The 17,696-nt window shown below is 33.2% G+C and overlaps 3 protein-coding genes across 3 annotated transcripts; 1 reads left to right on the top strand and 2 right to left on the bottom strand.

Annotated features, from left to right (window-relative positions):
* Positions 1-4,489: 4,489 nt before the first annotated feature.
* Positions 4,490-8,044, bottom strand: LOC145966760 (developmentally-regulated GTP-binding protein 2). Its single transcript, XM_083091094.1, has 5 exons — positions 7,736-8,044; positions 7,272-7,579; positions 6,761-7,191; positions 6,439-6,640; positions 4,490-6,308 (listed from the first exon to the last, which is right to left on the bottom strand). Exons 1-5 carry the CDS (start codon positions 7,797-7,799, stop codon positions 6,222-6,224), a joined length of 1,092 nt encoding a protein of 363 aa, XP_082947220.1. The 5' UTR covers positions 7,800-8,044; the 3' UTR covers positions 4,490-6,221.
* A 1,202-nt stretch (positions 8,045-9,246) lies between these two features.
* On the top strand, positions 9,247-11,630 carry Eif3l (eukaryotic translation initiation factor 3 subunit L). Its single transcript, XM_083090203.1, has 3 exons — positions 9,247-9,398; positions 9,535-10,998; positions 11,409-11,630. The coding sequence occupies exons 1-3, from the start codon at positions 9,378-9,380 to the stop codon at positions 11,541-11,543; spliced, it is 1,620 nt and encodes a 539-aa protein (XP_082946329.1). The 5' UTR covers positions 9,247-9,377; the 3' UTR covers positions 11,544-11,630.
* A 70-nt stretch (positions 11,631-11,700) lies between these two features.
* Elg1 (enhanced level of genomic instability 1) lies at positions 11,701-17,572 on the bottom strand. Its single transcript, XM_083090202.1, has 6 exons — positions 16,856-17,572; positions 16,241-16,773; positions 15,734-16,032; positions 14,327-15,512; positions 13,628-14,042; positions 11,701-12,966 (listed from the first exon to the last, which is right to left on the bottom strand). Exons 1-6 carry the CDS (start codon positions 17,165-17,167, stop codon positions 12,235-12,237), a joined length of 3,477 nt encoding a protein of 1,158 aa, XP_082946328.1. The 5' UTR covers positions 17,168-17,572; the 3' UTR covers positions 11,701-12,234.
* Between the last annotated feature and the right edge of the window lie 124 nt (positions 17,573-17,696).

Here is a 17,696-nt window from a genome sequence, read left to right as displayed (position 1 = left end):
CCGCCAACGCTATTAACGGACAATTTCTCATATGGATTATTATTTCCGCGATTATTTCATCTTTATTAATTCCATCTTTTTCATGAGATTTTACCTTTTTTCATATACAGGGTGGCCCACGTAAAGTGTTACAAATTTATATCTCGGAAACGAAGCAATTTAGAGAAAAATGTTTCAGACAAAAGTTGTATGGTTTCAAGAGGGACATAAGCTGGTAAAAAAAAATGTAATTTGCAATTAACAATTACATTTTTTCCCTCGAAACAATTATGTGTTTTCTTTACACCAATTGATTCCTCTCATTATTTTGTACATAAAAGTATTAAGGTAAGATAATCGAAAAATGAATATTTTACAAGATATTTTACGGTTTATGTAAAATTAAGAAATGATTTCAAGCCTCATAACTCGGAAAGTACTTAATTAAAACTAACTTAATTATAGTGTTTTGGAAAGCTCTCGAGATGAGCTACAAGAATATGCAAAAGCATATAGGGTGTCCCGTTTAAAAAGTTGGAGGTGACCTTCACGTGACCTTCAGGTGACTCTTCAAGGTCAAACTAATGGCACCGTCTTATGTCCCCCTTGAAACCATACAACTTTTGTCTGAAACATTTTTCTCTAAATTGCTTCGTTTCCGAGATATAAATTTGTAACACTTTACGTGGGCCACCCTGTATAATCATTAATTTGTATATTTTTTAAAAGAATTTTCGTGTAAAATTGATATCACATTAGACATTGCTAATACTGTCTTGAATCAAGTTGTAAACTATTATTTGTTGCGATAAACAAAAGATACAAACATCTTAATATTTCAAAATTTTTGTGATAATTAAAATTCTTTTTTTTTAATTTTATAATTTCTAAACTTGTGTTAAATCTGTTCATTTTTCAAGTTATTCACAGTTTCTTTGAACATTATTCAAAGTGAAATTCTACGATAGCTGATAATTACTTGAAAGTATATTGCGAGAAGGAGCATTGCTTATGAGCAGATCTGAGATTAATCAAACGCGCATTAGAAGAGATCATTGTCACTCTCGCTCCTTCTGGCGAAACGTTCAATATCTCGTTTGATGACGCTGTTCGTTTCATGTACTACTTTCGCGATAAATAATGTATTACCCGGATCGGCCTTCTGCCGGGATGGCTTGTATCTCGAGGCGGCTAATTAGCATCGATTACCTCGCATGTGAATGATTGGTGCGAATGATAAAAAAGATGTAAAATGATTATGTCGCGTAGTTAAACTCTATTGTATTGGATGTCGCGCGAATACTTTCTTGCGACAAGTTCCTTACATTTTCTCGATAATCCGGAAGTACGAGGATAGTGGTATTAATTTCATAAACTCCAAAAAAGTATGTACTACCAAAAAAATCAAGAAACCGGTACATGCTTATTTTCTGCCTACTTGTTTCTATAAATAGCATAACTGTAAGTCTTTCAGATTTAGCTAAAATGTGCAAAGTGCTACCCACAATTTGAAGAATTTGCCTATGAAAAAAAATTATTTACCTAACTCCTAATTTTCATTGTCTCCTTCGAAGTAATCCCTTTGGGCATGGATATATTTCTGCCTTTTTTTTCACGATTCCATGGGCAATGCATCCCATGGAAATCTTTAGGAATGAGTGTTTTAAGCATCTTTCGATTCTACCTGAATCTCTTCAACTGTGACTCAAAACATGACTTCTTAACAGAAAAAGATCATCCCAGGAAGTGATTTTTATTTCTTAAGATAAAATTTCGGAAATGTTGAAAGAATGGAAATAACATTTTTACGTGAAAAAAAAACACTGGGATAGCTTGAACTGTATACCTGTCCAAGGAGATTACTTCAAAGAAAACAATAGAAGCAATGTAAATAATGAAAAGGAGTAACAACAAGATAATAATTCTTTATTTGATGAACAAATTTCCTAAACTTTTAGATAGCACTTTGTATCTTAAGAATATTTTTTAAATTCTAAATTTTAAGAAAATGCAATAAAATAATCAAATTTTTTTTTTATTAAAAAGATCTAAAATTTCCCCCAATGATATTAGTTAATCGATTATTTAATTTTTGTGACCAATTATCATGTATAGTATTATTTATAGTTTACTTTAGTATTACTAGTCGTATTACTAGAAATTAAATTATTATACGATCGTTCACCTCGATTACTACTATTTATTACTAGTACTGCTACTCGATAGCAGTACTCGAGTCGTAGTCGAGATAGTAATTTCGTAATTGATGAATTTATTCTGTATGGACCGACAAATGGAGCAAAGAGCGAGAGTAGGGTTCTGGCATTTTTTTGCTTTCGCAACTGAAATTTTAAAAGTTTATGCAAGTTTATACAACTCAAATAATTTTAATTTCAAGGTATAAATTTTACATGTATAGAATATACAAGAAAAGTATTGAAAAAAAGATCCTTTTTTATCTGACAATGAGATTTAAATTGTATTTAAGTTCCGGAAATCTTAATTAGAGATATTTAATTGTTATAATTTATTACAAATTAAAATTGTGCTATAATACAAGAGACTATACATGTATAATTTAAATCTCGAAAAGATAGCATATGCGAATTCTAAATTAGGCATTTAATTCTAACATAATTAAATTTGATATAAAATGTCCAATTACAATCTACAGATTTTCTTGCAATATTTGCTGCAATTCTTTAAAATTCTTTCATAAATTTCTTTTTAAATTTTTAATTTATTTTTTAGAGAAAAAATTTTTATTAAAGAAATGGTCAACTTACAATACTAGATTAAAATCTGTGTTTCTCGTTAATTATAGAATAATAATACAATTTTAGCCATATTTCATAAAGATTTGGTACTGTCAATATTAAGGGTTAAAACGAAAATTACAGAGATGAAGCATTTGCCTCTAAAGAACGAGGAGCGAAAGCAACGTGCTCGATCATCAGCCGATCGTCTAACTGTAAATACCGGGCAACTTCCTTCTCCCGTGAATGGAATAGTAGTAACTACCGAGATGGATCGATCGTATATCGCGCTAGCATCCGTCTTGTCTAATGCCCGAAGCGGTGATGCTGAATTTTTGTACGATACATTCCCGTTTTCTCGAACGATTTCACGCTTCGAAACTACTCTTGATGATCTTAAATTAGATTCATAAATTTGATATACGGACTTTTCTCACGTATGGTATGTTATATTATCGCGTTACATATTTATTCTAACGATTAGGAGAGTTTCAATAATACAGAGTCGTGATGGTACTAAAAGCTATGGCAATTTTTGAAAGTTTCTGCGAAAAGTGAGACAGAAAGTTAAGGGGAAAGAGATAGACAGGTGGGAGAAAAAGTGGCACTGTGTGTCCTAGAAGGTGTAGACATCCATTGACGATTAAATTTCACCGATTGGGACAAATTTGTATTACGAATCGATTACACATGTGTTTTTGCAGACGCATTGCATTCTTTTCTATTACTAAGATTTGTTTCATTAGCTCGTGCATAAAAATTTTTTATTAATTATAAATGAAAGAAAGGTTATATATACTGTAATTACAATTACATTTATTTCTTTATTTTATTTTTGATTCTTATCAAATATTTTTTAATTTTTATTTGTCGAAAATATTTATTAATATAATCGAGAAAAATTATTCTTTTGTGAGTCTTTTGATTAATGTAAAATAATATATTTTACTGATCTTACGATAAATGATACGCAGATTTATAAATTAGACGATGATAAAAAGTGCTTTTATACTCTAGTGACATGCATTTACGGAACAAATAACAATGGAGTCTGATTAACTCAGATTAATCGCGACAGCATCGCACATTGATTAGTTACGTCAATTGATCACGTTTCTTTCATTGCAACAATAGATACAATTACCCTCTTAGCTATTTATATAACATTTAATCTTGATAATTGAGACTATCTAAAAAGCAATGGACAATGTGTACATTTTTTCTGTCACTACGTAATATTTTTCGTACATGACATAAAAATAATTACCTAAAAATACACACACGAAATAAGAGAATATTCTATTATAATTATGAATAAATGTATATATTATTATGTGTATACATCTCATTTTGACGTGCTCGGAAATTAAAATCAAGCAAAAATCTAATATTTATTTGAAAACGTTTTTTCATAAAAAAAATTTATATTTTCGACAAATTTTTAATAGCAAACGTTTAATTGAGAACGAATTCAATATATTTATATAAGACATAACTAGCGTCAAAAATTGATATTGGAAACAAAAATTCTTTAAATAATAGGCCTAAAAATATAACGGTGCCCGATGTTCGAAATTTAAAAGAAGATAAAAATTATGCTGAAAAAGATCCGGCTTTCTCATTTTTTGCATCAAATTTACACATATCACACAAATTCAATATTATTCAACATTCACAATAAAAACGATATTTATAGCCTTATAAACATTTATCTGAAAGTAGCTTCAGTGTTTAATAAAAAACATCCGGAAGTATTAAATTTTTTATATCTTTTTAATATATGGTACATTTTTAAATGTAATTAACATGGGTTTTTTTTGAGATTCCAAAATCATCCTTTAAAATACTTTGAGGAAGATATGAGGTGCGATGTAACATTGGAAGTCAAAAAAAATTTATGAAATTACAATCTTCAATATTAATTTAAAACTTAATTTTAGCACATAAAAGCAAAAGGTAAAATAAAACCTATAAACTCTAATATTGAAAAAATGATTACTATAAAAAAAGATTAATTCAATTTCAATTCAAAATTTTCATCAAGTAAAAATCAATAAGACTCACGATATTTCGTTAAAAAAATTTTTTTGTCAAGGTGAAAGCATATTCGTAATCTCTCATATCAAGGAATTTGTCTTTTGAGAAATATTTCCCAGATGTAGAGAGCAGTAGAGCTCGACAGTCCGGTAAGCAAGATCCGGTGCGAATCTCGCTCGCTTAATCGCTCGTGGATCATCGAGCTCTCGAACTCGCCGACTCTCCATTCTGACTGGAATATGGGATTTGGTGTCACAACGAGGCGAGGAGAAGTAGTCCGCGGCTACATGAATTAGTAATCAGGATGTGTGTGTCTCGCGCGAGTGTGTGCATATGTGTATGACGAACGCATTTTCGTGTACGCACGCCCATGAGAAGGAAAAGGAGAGGTCGAAGAAGCGAAACGCGCGGTAAAAGAGAACGAAAAGAGAGAAAGAGAGAGAGAAAAGGACGTTCTAAAATTGAAGAAGGACAAATTAAAGGCACAATGCGCCAAGATTCGCACATTCTTCGCGGCTTATTCTCATTCATTATTCATCGAACTGCGCCCGAGGATGAGGAGAATCGCACAATCTTTGAATATCCGCTGTGTCCTCAAATTCTCCGAATTGGAAAATCGGCGAATGTATGTCGATCAATTTTCGCGATCTAGACTGTTATGTAACATATAATGTCGATCATAAATGGATATAATATAGTATATTATGTACAAATAATTTTCTATAAACTATAAAATACGAATTGTACATCTTTGCGAGATATTTTCCGCGCGAAACAATTTTTCTCTTTTTTCCAAAATAAAACAAAAAAAGCATTTTTCTTTATTCAAATTACAAAGAACAAAATCAGAATTAATGAAAAGTGTGCTTGTCTCTCTCTCTCCCAAAAAAGTTATATCATTTTGTTTATAAATAGTTTGAATGGAAGATATAACTATATCTTCCATTCAAACTAGATATATCTTTTTTTCTTGATAAACTACAAATAACGGATTTGCATTTTTAATTTTAAATAATTTTATTACAAATATTTAATTTTAAATGGATCTTCTGCAAGTCTCATTATTTGGATCTATAATTTAGTTTTTTATAATTTTTTTATTTCTTCTATTCAACAAAATATGTCGGTAATTTTTTTATAATTTTATATATAATAAATAAATTTATATTTCTTTCCTCTTCTTTATAATTAAATAGTATAAGTTGGTTTTGTTTTTGCAAAATTTATTGAAACAATATTTGCAGAAAAGACTATAAGCTTTTTGAAATATGTAATCTATATAAACGCATATTCACCTAAGATTGTACCATTAAATTTTACAATTTGATGTAGTAATTTGCTTATAGTTTTTACATACATACATACACATATATACATATATATTTACATGTATGTATGATTGCTTCATCGATATTTGTTTATCAATGATTTTACAAGTTTTGTCAAACTTTATTTTTTCATTATTTGCACGACATCTTCATCATGCATCACATGCTGTGCTCCTACTCGTTGAGGTGAGTACTTGGTACTGGTACCCTAAACAAAACATAATTCAGATATAGTATGTGTCCAAGAAAATTATATTACCTACATTCTTAAATGTATCAAGTTATAATAAATATATGTCAATGTATATGTGTATAATTATGAATATCTAATAACTTACCCACACAAGAGCATATTTAAATTGTTGAGCAAGTGTGCGATGAATTGCATGACACACGTGTTCCACTGTTACGCCTTTCCTCAATATTAGACCATCATCAAAGTCGGGTGGTTGGCCAGGCTTTTTTGTGTATACCCTTATCAAAGACAGATACTCCCATAATATTTCCAATAGGAAATCCAGATTCAATTTCATGTTACAACTATAGAAAAAAAAATTAGATACAATTAGATACAAACAATTTGCGAAAAAAGCATAAACATCCATGTATTTGGGAATTCAAGGATAGATTTATAAAAAATGTTAAAATATATCATATTACCTAACTACAACACTATTAGGTTGTCTGGCAATCCGATCAACTTCCTCTATCGATATTTGATCTATTTTATTATATACATAAAGGCAGGGCAAGTACACTCGGTTCGCATTGATGACATCGATCAATTCATCCGCACTGCAATCCTCACGAAACAACACCTCAGCATTAAAGATTTTATACTCATGAAGAATCATTTGGACTAGTTTTTCATCTATTTTCGTCAGAGGACATGTTGAATTGAAGGCTAATCCACCGCCTTTTTTCACCTTGAAATATATATTCGGCTTCCTCTTATTGAGTCTTATCCCGACCGATTCCAATTCTTTTTCTAAAAGTTGTCGTTGAACATCCTGTTTGGTCGCATCCAACATCATAAGCACCAAATCAGCTGTTCTGGCAACAGCTATGACCTGTCTACCTCGTCCTTTTCCCTGAGATAATACACAGAATCGTTCAACAGTGCAAAAGCAATGATCGCAAAGAACATTATCCAGTCATATAATTTGTTTACCTGTGCTGCTCCTTCAATTATACCAGGCAAATCCAGTAATTGAATATTGGCACCTTTGTATTCGATAACACCAGGGATACATGTCAGGGTAGTAAATTCATAAGACGCAGCTTCAGACTCGGTGGCAGTTAACGTACTGAGTAGGGTGGATTTGCCAACCGATGGAAAACCGATTAGCGCGACTCTGGCATCTCCCGACTTCAGCACATCGAAACCTTCGCCCTTTTCGGATTTTTTCGCCGGTTCCAACAGCTGGGATCTATACTTGGCAAGTTTCGCTTTCAGCAAACCCAAGTGGTACTCGGTAGCTGCAATTAAATTTCACAAATATATGTATTCGTCTTATCTGTTTTTATTTTCTTTTTCTCTTAAGTGACACATTAGAGCTACAATATCAGGAAGTAATACAAGTACGATAGATATACGTAGGTTAAGATATATCACAATATCGATGCGATGCTTGCCTTTGTTTTTCTGCGTTCGAGCAATTTCTTTCTCAATTTCCGAGATTTTTTCCAGTATCCCCATCGCGATGCGCGATAATGTATTACATTTAGGAAGGAATCAAAATGTCAAACAATCTTGCCCAGCGCGTGATATATGTGTACAGTCCAGTCACTTTTTTTGTGATTTTTAACGATGAAAACCTCTCTCGGATTGGCTAGGAACCACTAGGATTCACAAATTTTTATCAAGATGACATGAAGACGATCTTGGTCATGCCGACCGAGCACCAAACACGAGACTTTCATCATCGACGACGATCGTGGCGCCTTTCCTCCATTAGCCCAAAACTATGAAGGATGAAGATTGGAAGATGGGAGCATCAACTCGCGTATGGAAGAGTTCATTTGATTGAACACGATGCGATTGAATTAACCACTCATATCGACCGCTGCCTAGAGTAACTAGTACGATTGACCTATCAGAGAATTTGTTCAACTGAGCTGATAGACAATTGGCCGCATTCAGCGGATTCAACCGCTAGCATTCGAACGCGATTGGTTTGTACCTTCAGATCCGGCCAATCAGCGTCGAATAACATCTAATGTTGCCTAATTGTTGAGCCCGCTGAAGCGGCCATTATCTCGTGGTCGAAAAGGACATTTCCGAAATTAAAAAAGTGGATTATTCCAAACTTTTAGTCCAATTTAATTCTCGTGAAGCTGCTAATAATCTTATTCATAATCCTATCCTTAAGTCTAAAAATCTCATTACCTTCATTCCTTTATTTAGGACTTCTCGTCAGGGTATTATTCGTAACGTTCCTCTTGACCTCTCTGAGGATGACATCAAATTAGGACTTGACTCTCCATTTGAAGTAGCGTCTGTCAGACGTCTCAACAGGAGAATATTATCTGAGGATTCCTCCAGTTCATTTGTCCCTTCTAAATCCGTGTCCATTTCCTTCAAAGGTCAGCGCTTCCCCAACTATATTTACTTATACATGGTTAGGTATGAACTTTCTCCTTTTATCCCTAAAACTACCCAATGTTTCTCTTGTTTTCGTTTCGGTCATTCTAAATTCCAATGTAAGAGTTATTCACGTTGTTTTCATTGTGGAGAGAGATCCCACGATCAAGTTACCTGCCCTAAAAAAAATCTTCCTCCTGTTTGTGTTAACTGTAAAGATCCTCATAAATCTAATGATTCATCTTGTCCAGAATTTAACATTCAGAAACGAATTCGCGAGCTAGCTGCTTTTAAAAACATCCCTCTTTCAGATGCCAAGTTCATCATTAAGGAATCTGGTAAGAACAACTCAAATAATCTAAAATTCAACTCTCAACTTTCGTGATCTTAATTGATCCTCCCTCCACGCGAATTGATGCTCCTATTTCTAGGCCGGTATTCATAGTCCGTTCTTATATTTAAGATCGTCTTAAGTTCATCTTTAGATATTGTATGTATCATTTCATTGGCTATGGATTATCTGAAGATGAACTAAAGACGATCTTAAATATAAGACCGGACTATGAATACCGGCCCTAGTCTTTATTCTTCATGATTCGTGGCGAAACTGACTCGTGTGTTCGTACCGCACCTCTCGGGGAAGGAGAGAGGTTACCTCCCGTCTTTTTCAAGTCACCGTTTTAACGTAACAAGATGTATGACGACTACAACGAGGTGCCGAAATTTACTATTACACAATATAATCTTTATAAAAAGCTTCATGTGACCTTAACGTAACTCTGTATATATTCACGTAATCTTTTTGTTTTAAAAACTGTTTTTTAATATATATATCCTCTTTTTTTCGCAGTATGACGCTTACGATGATTACGGAGCGCCGACGGACGTGCACGATCAGTACGATCGGCCGAGCTATCGGCAGGTACCCGAGGTGGTGCGCAATTTTCTCGTATTCTTGCGCAACTGTATCAACGAAGGCATGATCTTTGAGATACAGAATTTATACGAAAATTCGTTCCCCAAGATCTCGGAACAGCTGTTTGACAAGTCTCCCTGGCCGGAAGCATCGACGATCGCTCATATCGTCGACAATGACCCAGTCTTCCTTACTTTGTACAAGGAACTTTATTATCGTCACATTTACGCGCGCATGCAAGGTCCTACGTTGGAGCAGCGTCTCAACTCCTTTTACAATTACTGCGATCTTTTCAACTATATTCTGCATCCAGAGACTCCGGTGCAGCTGGAACTGCCCGATCAGTGGCTTTGGGAGCTAATTGACGAGTTTGTCTATCAGTTTCAATCATTTGCTCAATATCGCGCCAATCTATCCAATAAGACGCCAGACGAGATCGAGAATCTGAACGCGCACAACAAGATCTGGGATGTCTTGTGTGTATTAAATGTCCTGCACTATCTGGTCGACAAGTCGAAGATCAAGAGTCAGCTGGAGGTGTACGCGAGTGGTGGTGATCCAGATTCTGTAGCCGGTGCCTTTGGCAGGCATTCCCTGTACAAGATGCTCGGTTACTTCTCTCTCGTTGGTCTCCTAAGATTGCATTCTCTGTTGGGAGATTACTACCAGGCCATCAAAGTTCTGGAGAATGTGGAGCTCTACAAGAAGAGCGCATACTCCCATGTACCCGGCTGTCAGATCTCGACAGCGTATTACGTAGGTTTCGCGTATATGATGATGCGCCGATATGCGGACGCTATCAGAACCTTCTCTGGTATCCTGTTATACATCCAACGTACAAAGCAACTGTTTGCCACGCGGAGCTATCAGAATGATCAAATCAATAAGCAAACCGAGCAAATGTACCATTTACTTGCTATCTGTTTAGTCTTACATCCACAATGCATAGACGAAGGCTTGCAGCAGGCTCTACGGGACAAGAATTATCACGAAAAGATGTATAAGATGCAATACGGTGACCTTACAGAATTCGAGAATTGTTTCGTTTTCGCGTGTCCCAAATTTCTGTCTTTAACACCGCCGAATCCGGACAATCCTAACGAAGATTACGTTCGTGAGGCCATCAAGCATCAGACCCAAGTTTTTATGGACGAAGTGGTGCAGCAAAAAATGTTGCCGACCATCCGTTCGTACTTGAAACTCTACACAACATTACCACTGAGTAAATTAGCTACATTCATGGGCAACAATACTAGGTCTGATATAGAGGGTTGGGATTTGGCCAAGGAAGTCAATGCTTTAACGATTCATTTATTGTGCTTTAAGCACAAAATGAAGAATATTGTTTGGACAAAAGGCACATCGGGATTAGACGGAAAATTTCAATCTGGATCTGAGGTGATTATTCTTATATCATGCCATCTATATACTGCATTAAAATTACAACACTGTATGTAGTATGTGTTGCAATTTTAAGTTAGTAGTGTATATATTAGAAGCAAATTTATTTTCTCTTCTTCTCTTATCTTCTCTTATATGTATGTATTTTATGCTTTCTTCAACAGATTTTATTATTCATTTCTCTTAATATGAAAGATCATATCAATAGATATATCATTTTTTTCCAATTCATATAAATTTTTAAAAATAAGTTAAAATTTTTTATAAATTTAATATTACAATTTTTTTCTTTGACATTGTAGAGCTTCCGTTAATATTTATTCTATTTAAATTTCTGGAGGATATATATAATTAATAGATATTGCAAATGTTATTATATTTTATACTAGAAAAATTTTCTTTTCCAGCTGGATTTCTATATTGATCATGATATGATTCATATTGCTGATACAAAGGTAGCACATCGTTATGGAGACTTTTTCATCCGCAAAATACTAAAATTTGAAGAATTAAATCGCAAACTACATCATATAAAGATCTAACTGTATAATATTATATAATCATTATTATAAACATTTTCATAATATACAGCTGTAAAAAAAGAGAAAATACAGATTTTAAAAAATAAATATTTATTCTTCTATTCAGATATCAATCATGAAGATTTCCCAGCAATTATAATATGTATAATTTGCTTCTATAACAATATATATTGTAATGCGATATGAAGAATAACACACACAAACGTAATGTAACATATAAAAATCCACATTTCCATTGTAGATTCGTTTAGATACAGTTAAAATACAAATATTTTTTATACTAAGCAAATGAAATCAGTGGCGCGTTTATAACGCTAACATCCGGTAAAAATAAAGGACAATACAAAAATTTGTAAACATACAGTACTTTCCATTTTCTATGTAAATTATTATAGATATAATTTTAATTTTTCTAATTTTTTACAAATATATACTTGTTTTCCTCATTGAATATAGTAATTTAATTACAAAAGAGAGAGAAGGCACTAAAATAATGTTTACAATATTACATATATATATTACAACAATATGCATCAAAATTTAAATTACATCGTAACTATAGGCATAAATAATATGCTATAAAATTTTTATTTATCATATTTTAAATTTCAGTAAAAATATATGCATCACATCCATCATAGATAAAAAGAATGTACGTTTTTTAGGAATTAATTGCTAATAATGTAACTACTCATGTCGATACATTTTTATTTTCTCTTTCTTGCAACATTTTACACGCAGCGGCCAAGATATTTGGCTTCATCGATGCTGTCGGCACGTTTAGACTGTGCAGATAATGGAAAAAACGACTGCTTCGCTTAGAATTGATAGTGGAACGAAATTCTTCAGCGCGACATATCGTTCGTATAGTCGGAAGATAATCTAACGCCATAATTCGTTGATCTAAACATGCCAACGTGACGTGCGACAACGCTAAATCTACTCCTCGATTCAGTCGTTTCCTCAGAATGATATTATTTTGATTTTGCACATGCTCATTTGCATTCGAGTCATTGCAGAGTATTCGATCGCTAATAAAAGTTGCTATATCCGCTTTGAGATCGTGCGAAGCGGAATAGAATGATATGTTTTCGGCTAAGGATAAATTGGGTTGCGTCTTTTCCTCCGATATATTTAATATCGGGTCTTCGATATCGATTAAAGATGACACTAGAGATAAACTATCTAAATTCTCCGCTAAATTATTCAGTATACATGCGGTATCATTGGTCCTTTTGGTGTTTGTATTTTTTCTTCTGTGCCTATTTAGCCTGATCGCAGGCTTGTACAGATAGTATTGCATGCTCTGCCAAAGTGATGACTTAACAGTTGTATATTGCTCAGATAATATTGATGGGCCCGATAGAAACAGATATTGTGACTGAAGCAGTGCCTGCCGTAGATCGCCCGTTTGTAGTAATTTCTAAATAACAGAATAATTTCACGTATATAGAGTGTCCGGAAAATCGCTCGCAGTACTTCGGGAAGTGATTCGAGACCCAAAAAGAAGAAAAAAAGCTATATAAACATAGGTCTGAAGATAAGTCGTTTCCAGTTATAGCCACTTTTATATTAAAAAAATCGTAATTTATAGTTCGTTTGGCATCCCTCTTTTCAAATTTTTTTAAAATTAAAATTAAAATTTTAAAATTTAAAATTCGAATTTAAAATTTTAAAATTTAAATCTTAAATTTAAAAAAAAAATTTAAAAAGGATGTCAAGCGGGCTATAAATGAAGATTTTTTAAACATAAAGGTTGCTATAACTCAAAAACGACTTATTTCCGGACCTATATTTATATAACTTTTTTCCCTTCTTTTTGGGTCCCGAATCATTTCTCGAAATAGCGGGTGATTTTCCAGACACCTTGTATATTTTTTGAATTTAATGCGTCGAACAATATAATCAAATGATACTTGAACAATTCGATTAATTTGTGACATTTACATGATATTTTTTTGTAAAGCCCTTCAATTTTCAAATTTCTCATATAAATACCAGTTATTAAAGTTTTTCAGACACCATATAATTCGACAAAAATACGAAAAATTTCTTATAACATAATTTAAAGAAGGATTACTTACCATTAGACAATTATACGGAACTCTGCGATTTGCCTCCGCCAACGAAATTAATTCCAGCAAAGCAGATACTCTGCTATTATCTACTTTCTGAAAATAAATTCTATTTTGCTGTGGTGCCATTTTGCTCAAGTGAGGACATATGTCTCTACACGTTATGACAATCGGTCGCTTGGTATTTGATGCCAATTGATATGCGGCGGAGACGAATCCTTCATCCTCTTCAAAAATGAGATCGATGTCTTCCAGCAGAATTAAAGAATTTTGCGATATCTTGGGAGTCTCGTTCTCATTTGCGACTCGTTCAAATGGAGATTTATGCTTGCTCTTTTTTATTCTGTGCGACTTTGTGGCTTCCTCCAATTCCTTCAAGATTTTTTTTCCCGTTCGTCTAGAGGACGCGTTTACTTCAAGTACACTGCAAAAACGGGATACATTATTTAATTCGCTCTAAATAATGTAATGCTAAAATTTAATTTATATTAAAAAAAGAATATTTTATATATTATCACGATATTATAGTCACAAGCAAAACGAATGCTTTAACATTTCATTGTGTTTTATTACATATATATTTTTAATTATATATTTAATATGTATAAATATTTATTTCTTTCAATATTATTCTAATACGCGAGGGCAAAGGATCTTTATTTAAAATATACGATTTTTTCGAGCTTTATGACTTTTGCGACTACCAACCTGTAACCGAGTTCTTCCGCTATCGCATATACGCTCGCGGTCTTCCCGCTGCCGTGCGGGCCTAACAATACAGCTATTTGATTATTTTCACGATTATTGCAAGAGGTACTGCAGTCTGATGAGTAGAACTCGTCGCCGCTACTACCATCGTCTTCTTTTGTTAAGGATGCTCTCCAACCGCATAGCCAATCTTTTAGTTTTCCTGCGGCTTCTTCGTTTCCTATTATTTCTTCCGCACTCTTCGGTTTATATTTACACGTCCATGCACAATCGTGCGACCGACTTTCTTCGTTTTCAATGCTCTCCGTTAACATTTCTCTTTTTTTCCGCTCAAGTGTTCTTGTCTTTCTACCTTTCGTTCGCGATGGCGATCTCCTTTCCGAATCGTTTTTGATTTTTGATATAGTTTTCCACATTTTCCGCGCATCTGGACAAAGTTTCTCGATCTCGGACAATACTTGATCAAAGTTTCCTTTCACAGGTTCATTAATATTCACTTCAATCGCTTTCGATGTTTTACTATAATCACAAATACACTTATAATTATTGATGTCTATCGAAGGCAAATACTTTCTCTCGGCTTTCATTGGAAATTTGTACTTGATCTCGGCTATAATCGAATCTGACGTATCTTCCAATTGTGTCACGTGACTGATTATGGGAAACGGTAATGTAGAAATGCTGTTGTTGTTGTTTGCTTTACAATCTGTCTTTTTATTCCCCATATCGATCATGTCTGATTGCAAGAATGAACGTCTAGCTGCTGCGACAATTGGATTTATTTTACGTCGTTTAGTAAATAATGGCGCTAGTTTTTCGTTCGACTTTCTTTTTAAAACATTTTCATTGATAATTTCACATTCAGAATCATCAGTTATCGTTATGATCATTTTATTTTTGTCGTTTTGTTCCGATTTAGCAATTTCATCCGACTTTTTTGTCCGTGTATCAGCATTTCTGCTGTTATTGATAACAATAGCATTTTTTGCAGTATTTTGCACATTGTCCTCTTTTTGCTTATCAATTGATTCTTTCTTCTCCTTGTTTCGCACTTTCGTTTTAATATGACCATTATAATCCTTTGAACAAACTTTATTATCTTCCATATTTACAGAATTTCGAGATTTACTAGAGGCATTGAATTTTGATTTGCTTCTCGGTGAAAATAATTCGTCATCACTCATATCTGTAATATAAAATTATGAATATTAAATTTATATATCATTATTAAAGTCATTGCTAAAAGTTCATTAAAAAAATATCAAAATCAGCGATCAAAGTGTGAAATAATAATCATTGCCATCAACCAATAAGCATTGGGAGACTCTATCTATATTTTACATCATATATGATATTCTATATATATTTACAATTTCCATTTTTTGCTATACAATCTTATTACATTACCATTTAAAGAATCTTCACTAGAATGTAGTTTTATACGTAAGGACCAACGAGGCTTCTCCCGTTTTTGCACATATGGCTTGACTGTTTGCGTTAAATGTAAATTTTCAGATGCTATGATGTGAATATCATCCACTATAGGAAGATTCAACTCTGATTTTGAATTTTTGTTAGAATATACCTTCGATGTTGATTTAACTACAGGTTCAATATCGGAATTATCACTCCGATGTACGTCCGCTTTTACGATAAAAGTAGACGCATATTTCTCATCTTTATTTGTCAATTCCAAAGGTGATTTGCTACACAATAAAAATATACATTTATTCTGATCTTTATTTCAGCATCCTAAAAATTTTAAGCAATTCTAAGATTTTTATAATTCTAAAATCTTAGATTTACTTGTATATATTTTGTAATAATTTTACTGTACATGGTAAATACAATAATTTAAGTGATATAATATAAAGAATTATATTAGTTTTGTACACAAAAATTATTATAATTTACCTGAAATAATCCAACAAATTTCCAGATTGTTGCTTGTTATTTTTAATTGATAATTCAATATTGTCATCTCTTTTAGGTGTGCTGTCGTCTGTGATGTTACTTTTAAAAAACCTCATACGATTTTCTATGTTTTTTTCTATTCTCTCACCTTCTTCCATCTCTGCAATCTTTTTTTTCAAATAACCTTTTTTATCAGCCAAGGCTATCATTTTTTCTTTATGTTTAGCTTTCAAATCTTTGATATTATTTAATTTTTCTTTATACTCGATGTCTTCCATAGATTGTTGTGGCAGTAACTTATACTGTATTGGTTTGCCACGATTCATCAAAAGTTGAAATGCATTTGATTCTTCTCGCTGAGAACCAATTACACTACAGAGCCCTAGATCTTCAATCTCATTAATGTCATTTGCACTGTTATTGATAGAGTTTTCCAAATCTATAATCTGTTCACTTGGCTCCTTCTTATTTTGTATGACATACTTTGCATCTTCAGATTGATTTCCATTTATTTCTATGGCAAGCTTAGGATCCTTAAAAATAAAAAAATTCAATTAAATATTGATAAATCATCAACCATCAATCGCTACTTTTTTACTGAATTTTAAATTATACCTTCTTGAGATTCCGCTTGGATTTGATCTTTGGTGTCTCATCATGCATAATTTTCTCGCCGTTCTTTTTTATCTTGCCGTTGAACGGACTGGGCGTTTTATCAATCAGATCATTTTTGTTATCAACTATGTCGCACATCCTCTCTTTGGAAGAAGTACGCGATATTCGAATCTTTACACGTTTGCGTTTACCTGTTGCGATTGTTTCCCATTGTTTCTCCTCTTTCTGTTCCATGGCGTTATCGAGATCTGTAGCGTCTCTCTCATCGACGATCCTTGTACCATTGGAAAAGTACTGTTTGATATCCTTCATGCTTTGAGATATGATAATGGAAATGTGTTTTCTTCTCTTATATGTGTTATTCTTTTCTCGTTCAATTAGGGACAAGGTTTCATAATTTTTTAATCGAGTTTCTTTGTTATTTTACAGAAAGTGAAAAAAAGTAAAAATAGAAATAATGATAAATGCTAACGTATGTATGCATGCATGCACATGAATTAACCGTTAATCGTATATATACTATCAACTTGCACAGTGGCAATGTTAATTAAAACTTTATCAATGGTGCGATCAGATTGACTGTAAAACGAGTTATGCTTTTATCACAAAATATTTCAGTTTTACTCGTATCTCACGTAATACAACACCACGAAGCTATGAAGGCAAGTTCGCGACGTGCCCATCGGTTCCCGCTTTTTCGATCGAGCATAGAATATGCTCTCCCCAATGTTGCTAGATCGTAGAACGACTTTCGAAATGGGCTTTTCGTGCGCATGCGCGAATGACACATGACCATGTGACATGTGACTGGCCTCGGCAGACTCGTACATACATACATAAA

This window comes from Camponotus vicinus, unplaced genomic scaffold (assembly GCF_025532165.1).
Source record: "Camponotus vicinus isolate PSW18456_S1 unplaced genomic scaffold, iyCamVici1.0 SCAF_2, whole genome shotgun sequence".
NCBI lineage: Eukaryota > Metazoa > Arthropoda > Insecta > Hymenoptera > Formicidae > Camponotus > Camponotus vicinus.
The sequence above is the reverse complement of the archived record's forward strand: the minus strand, read 5'-3'. Positions and strand labels throughout refer to the sequence as shown.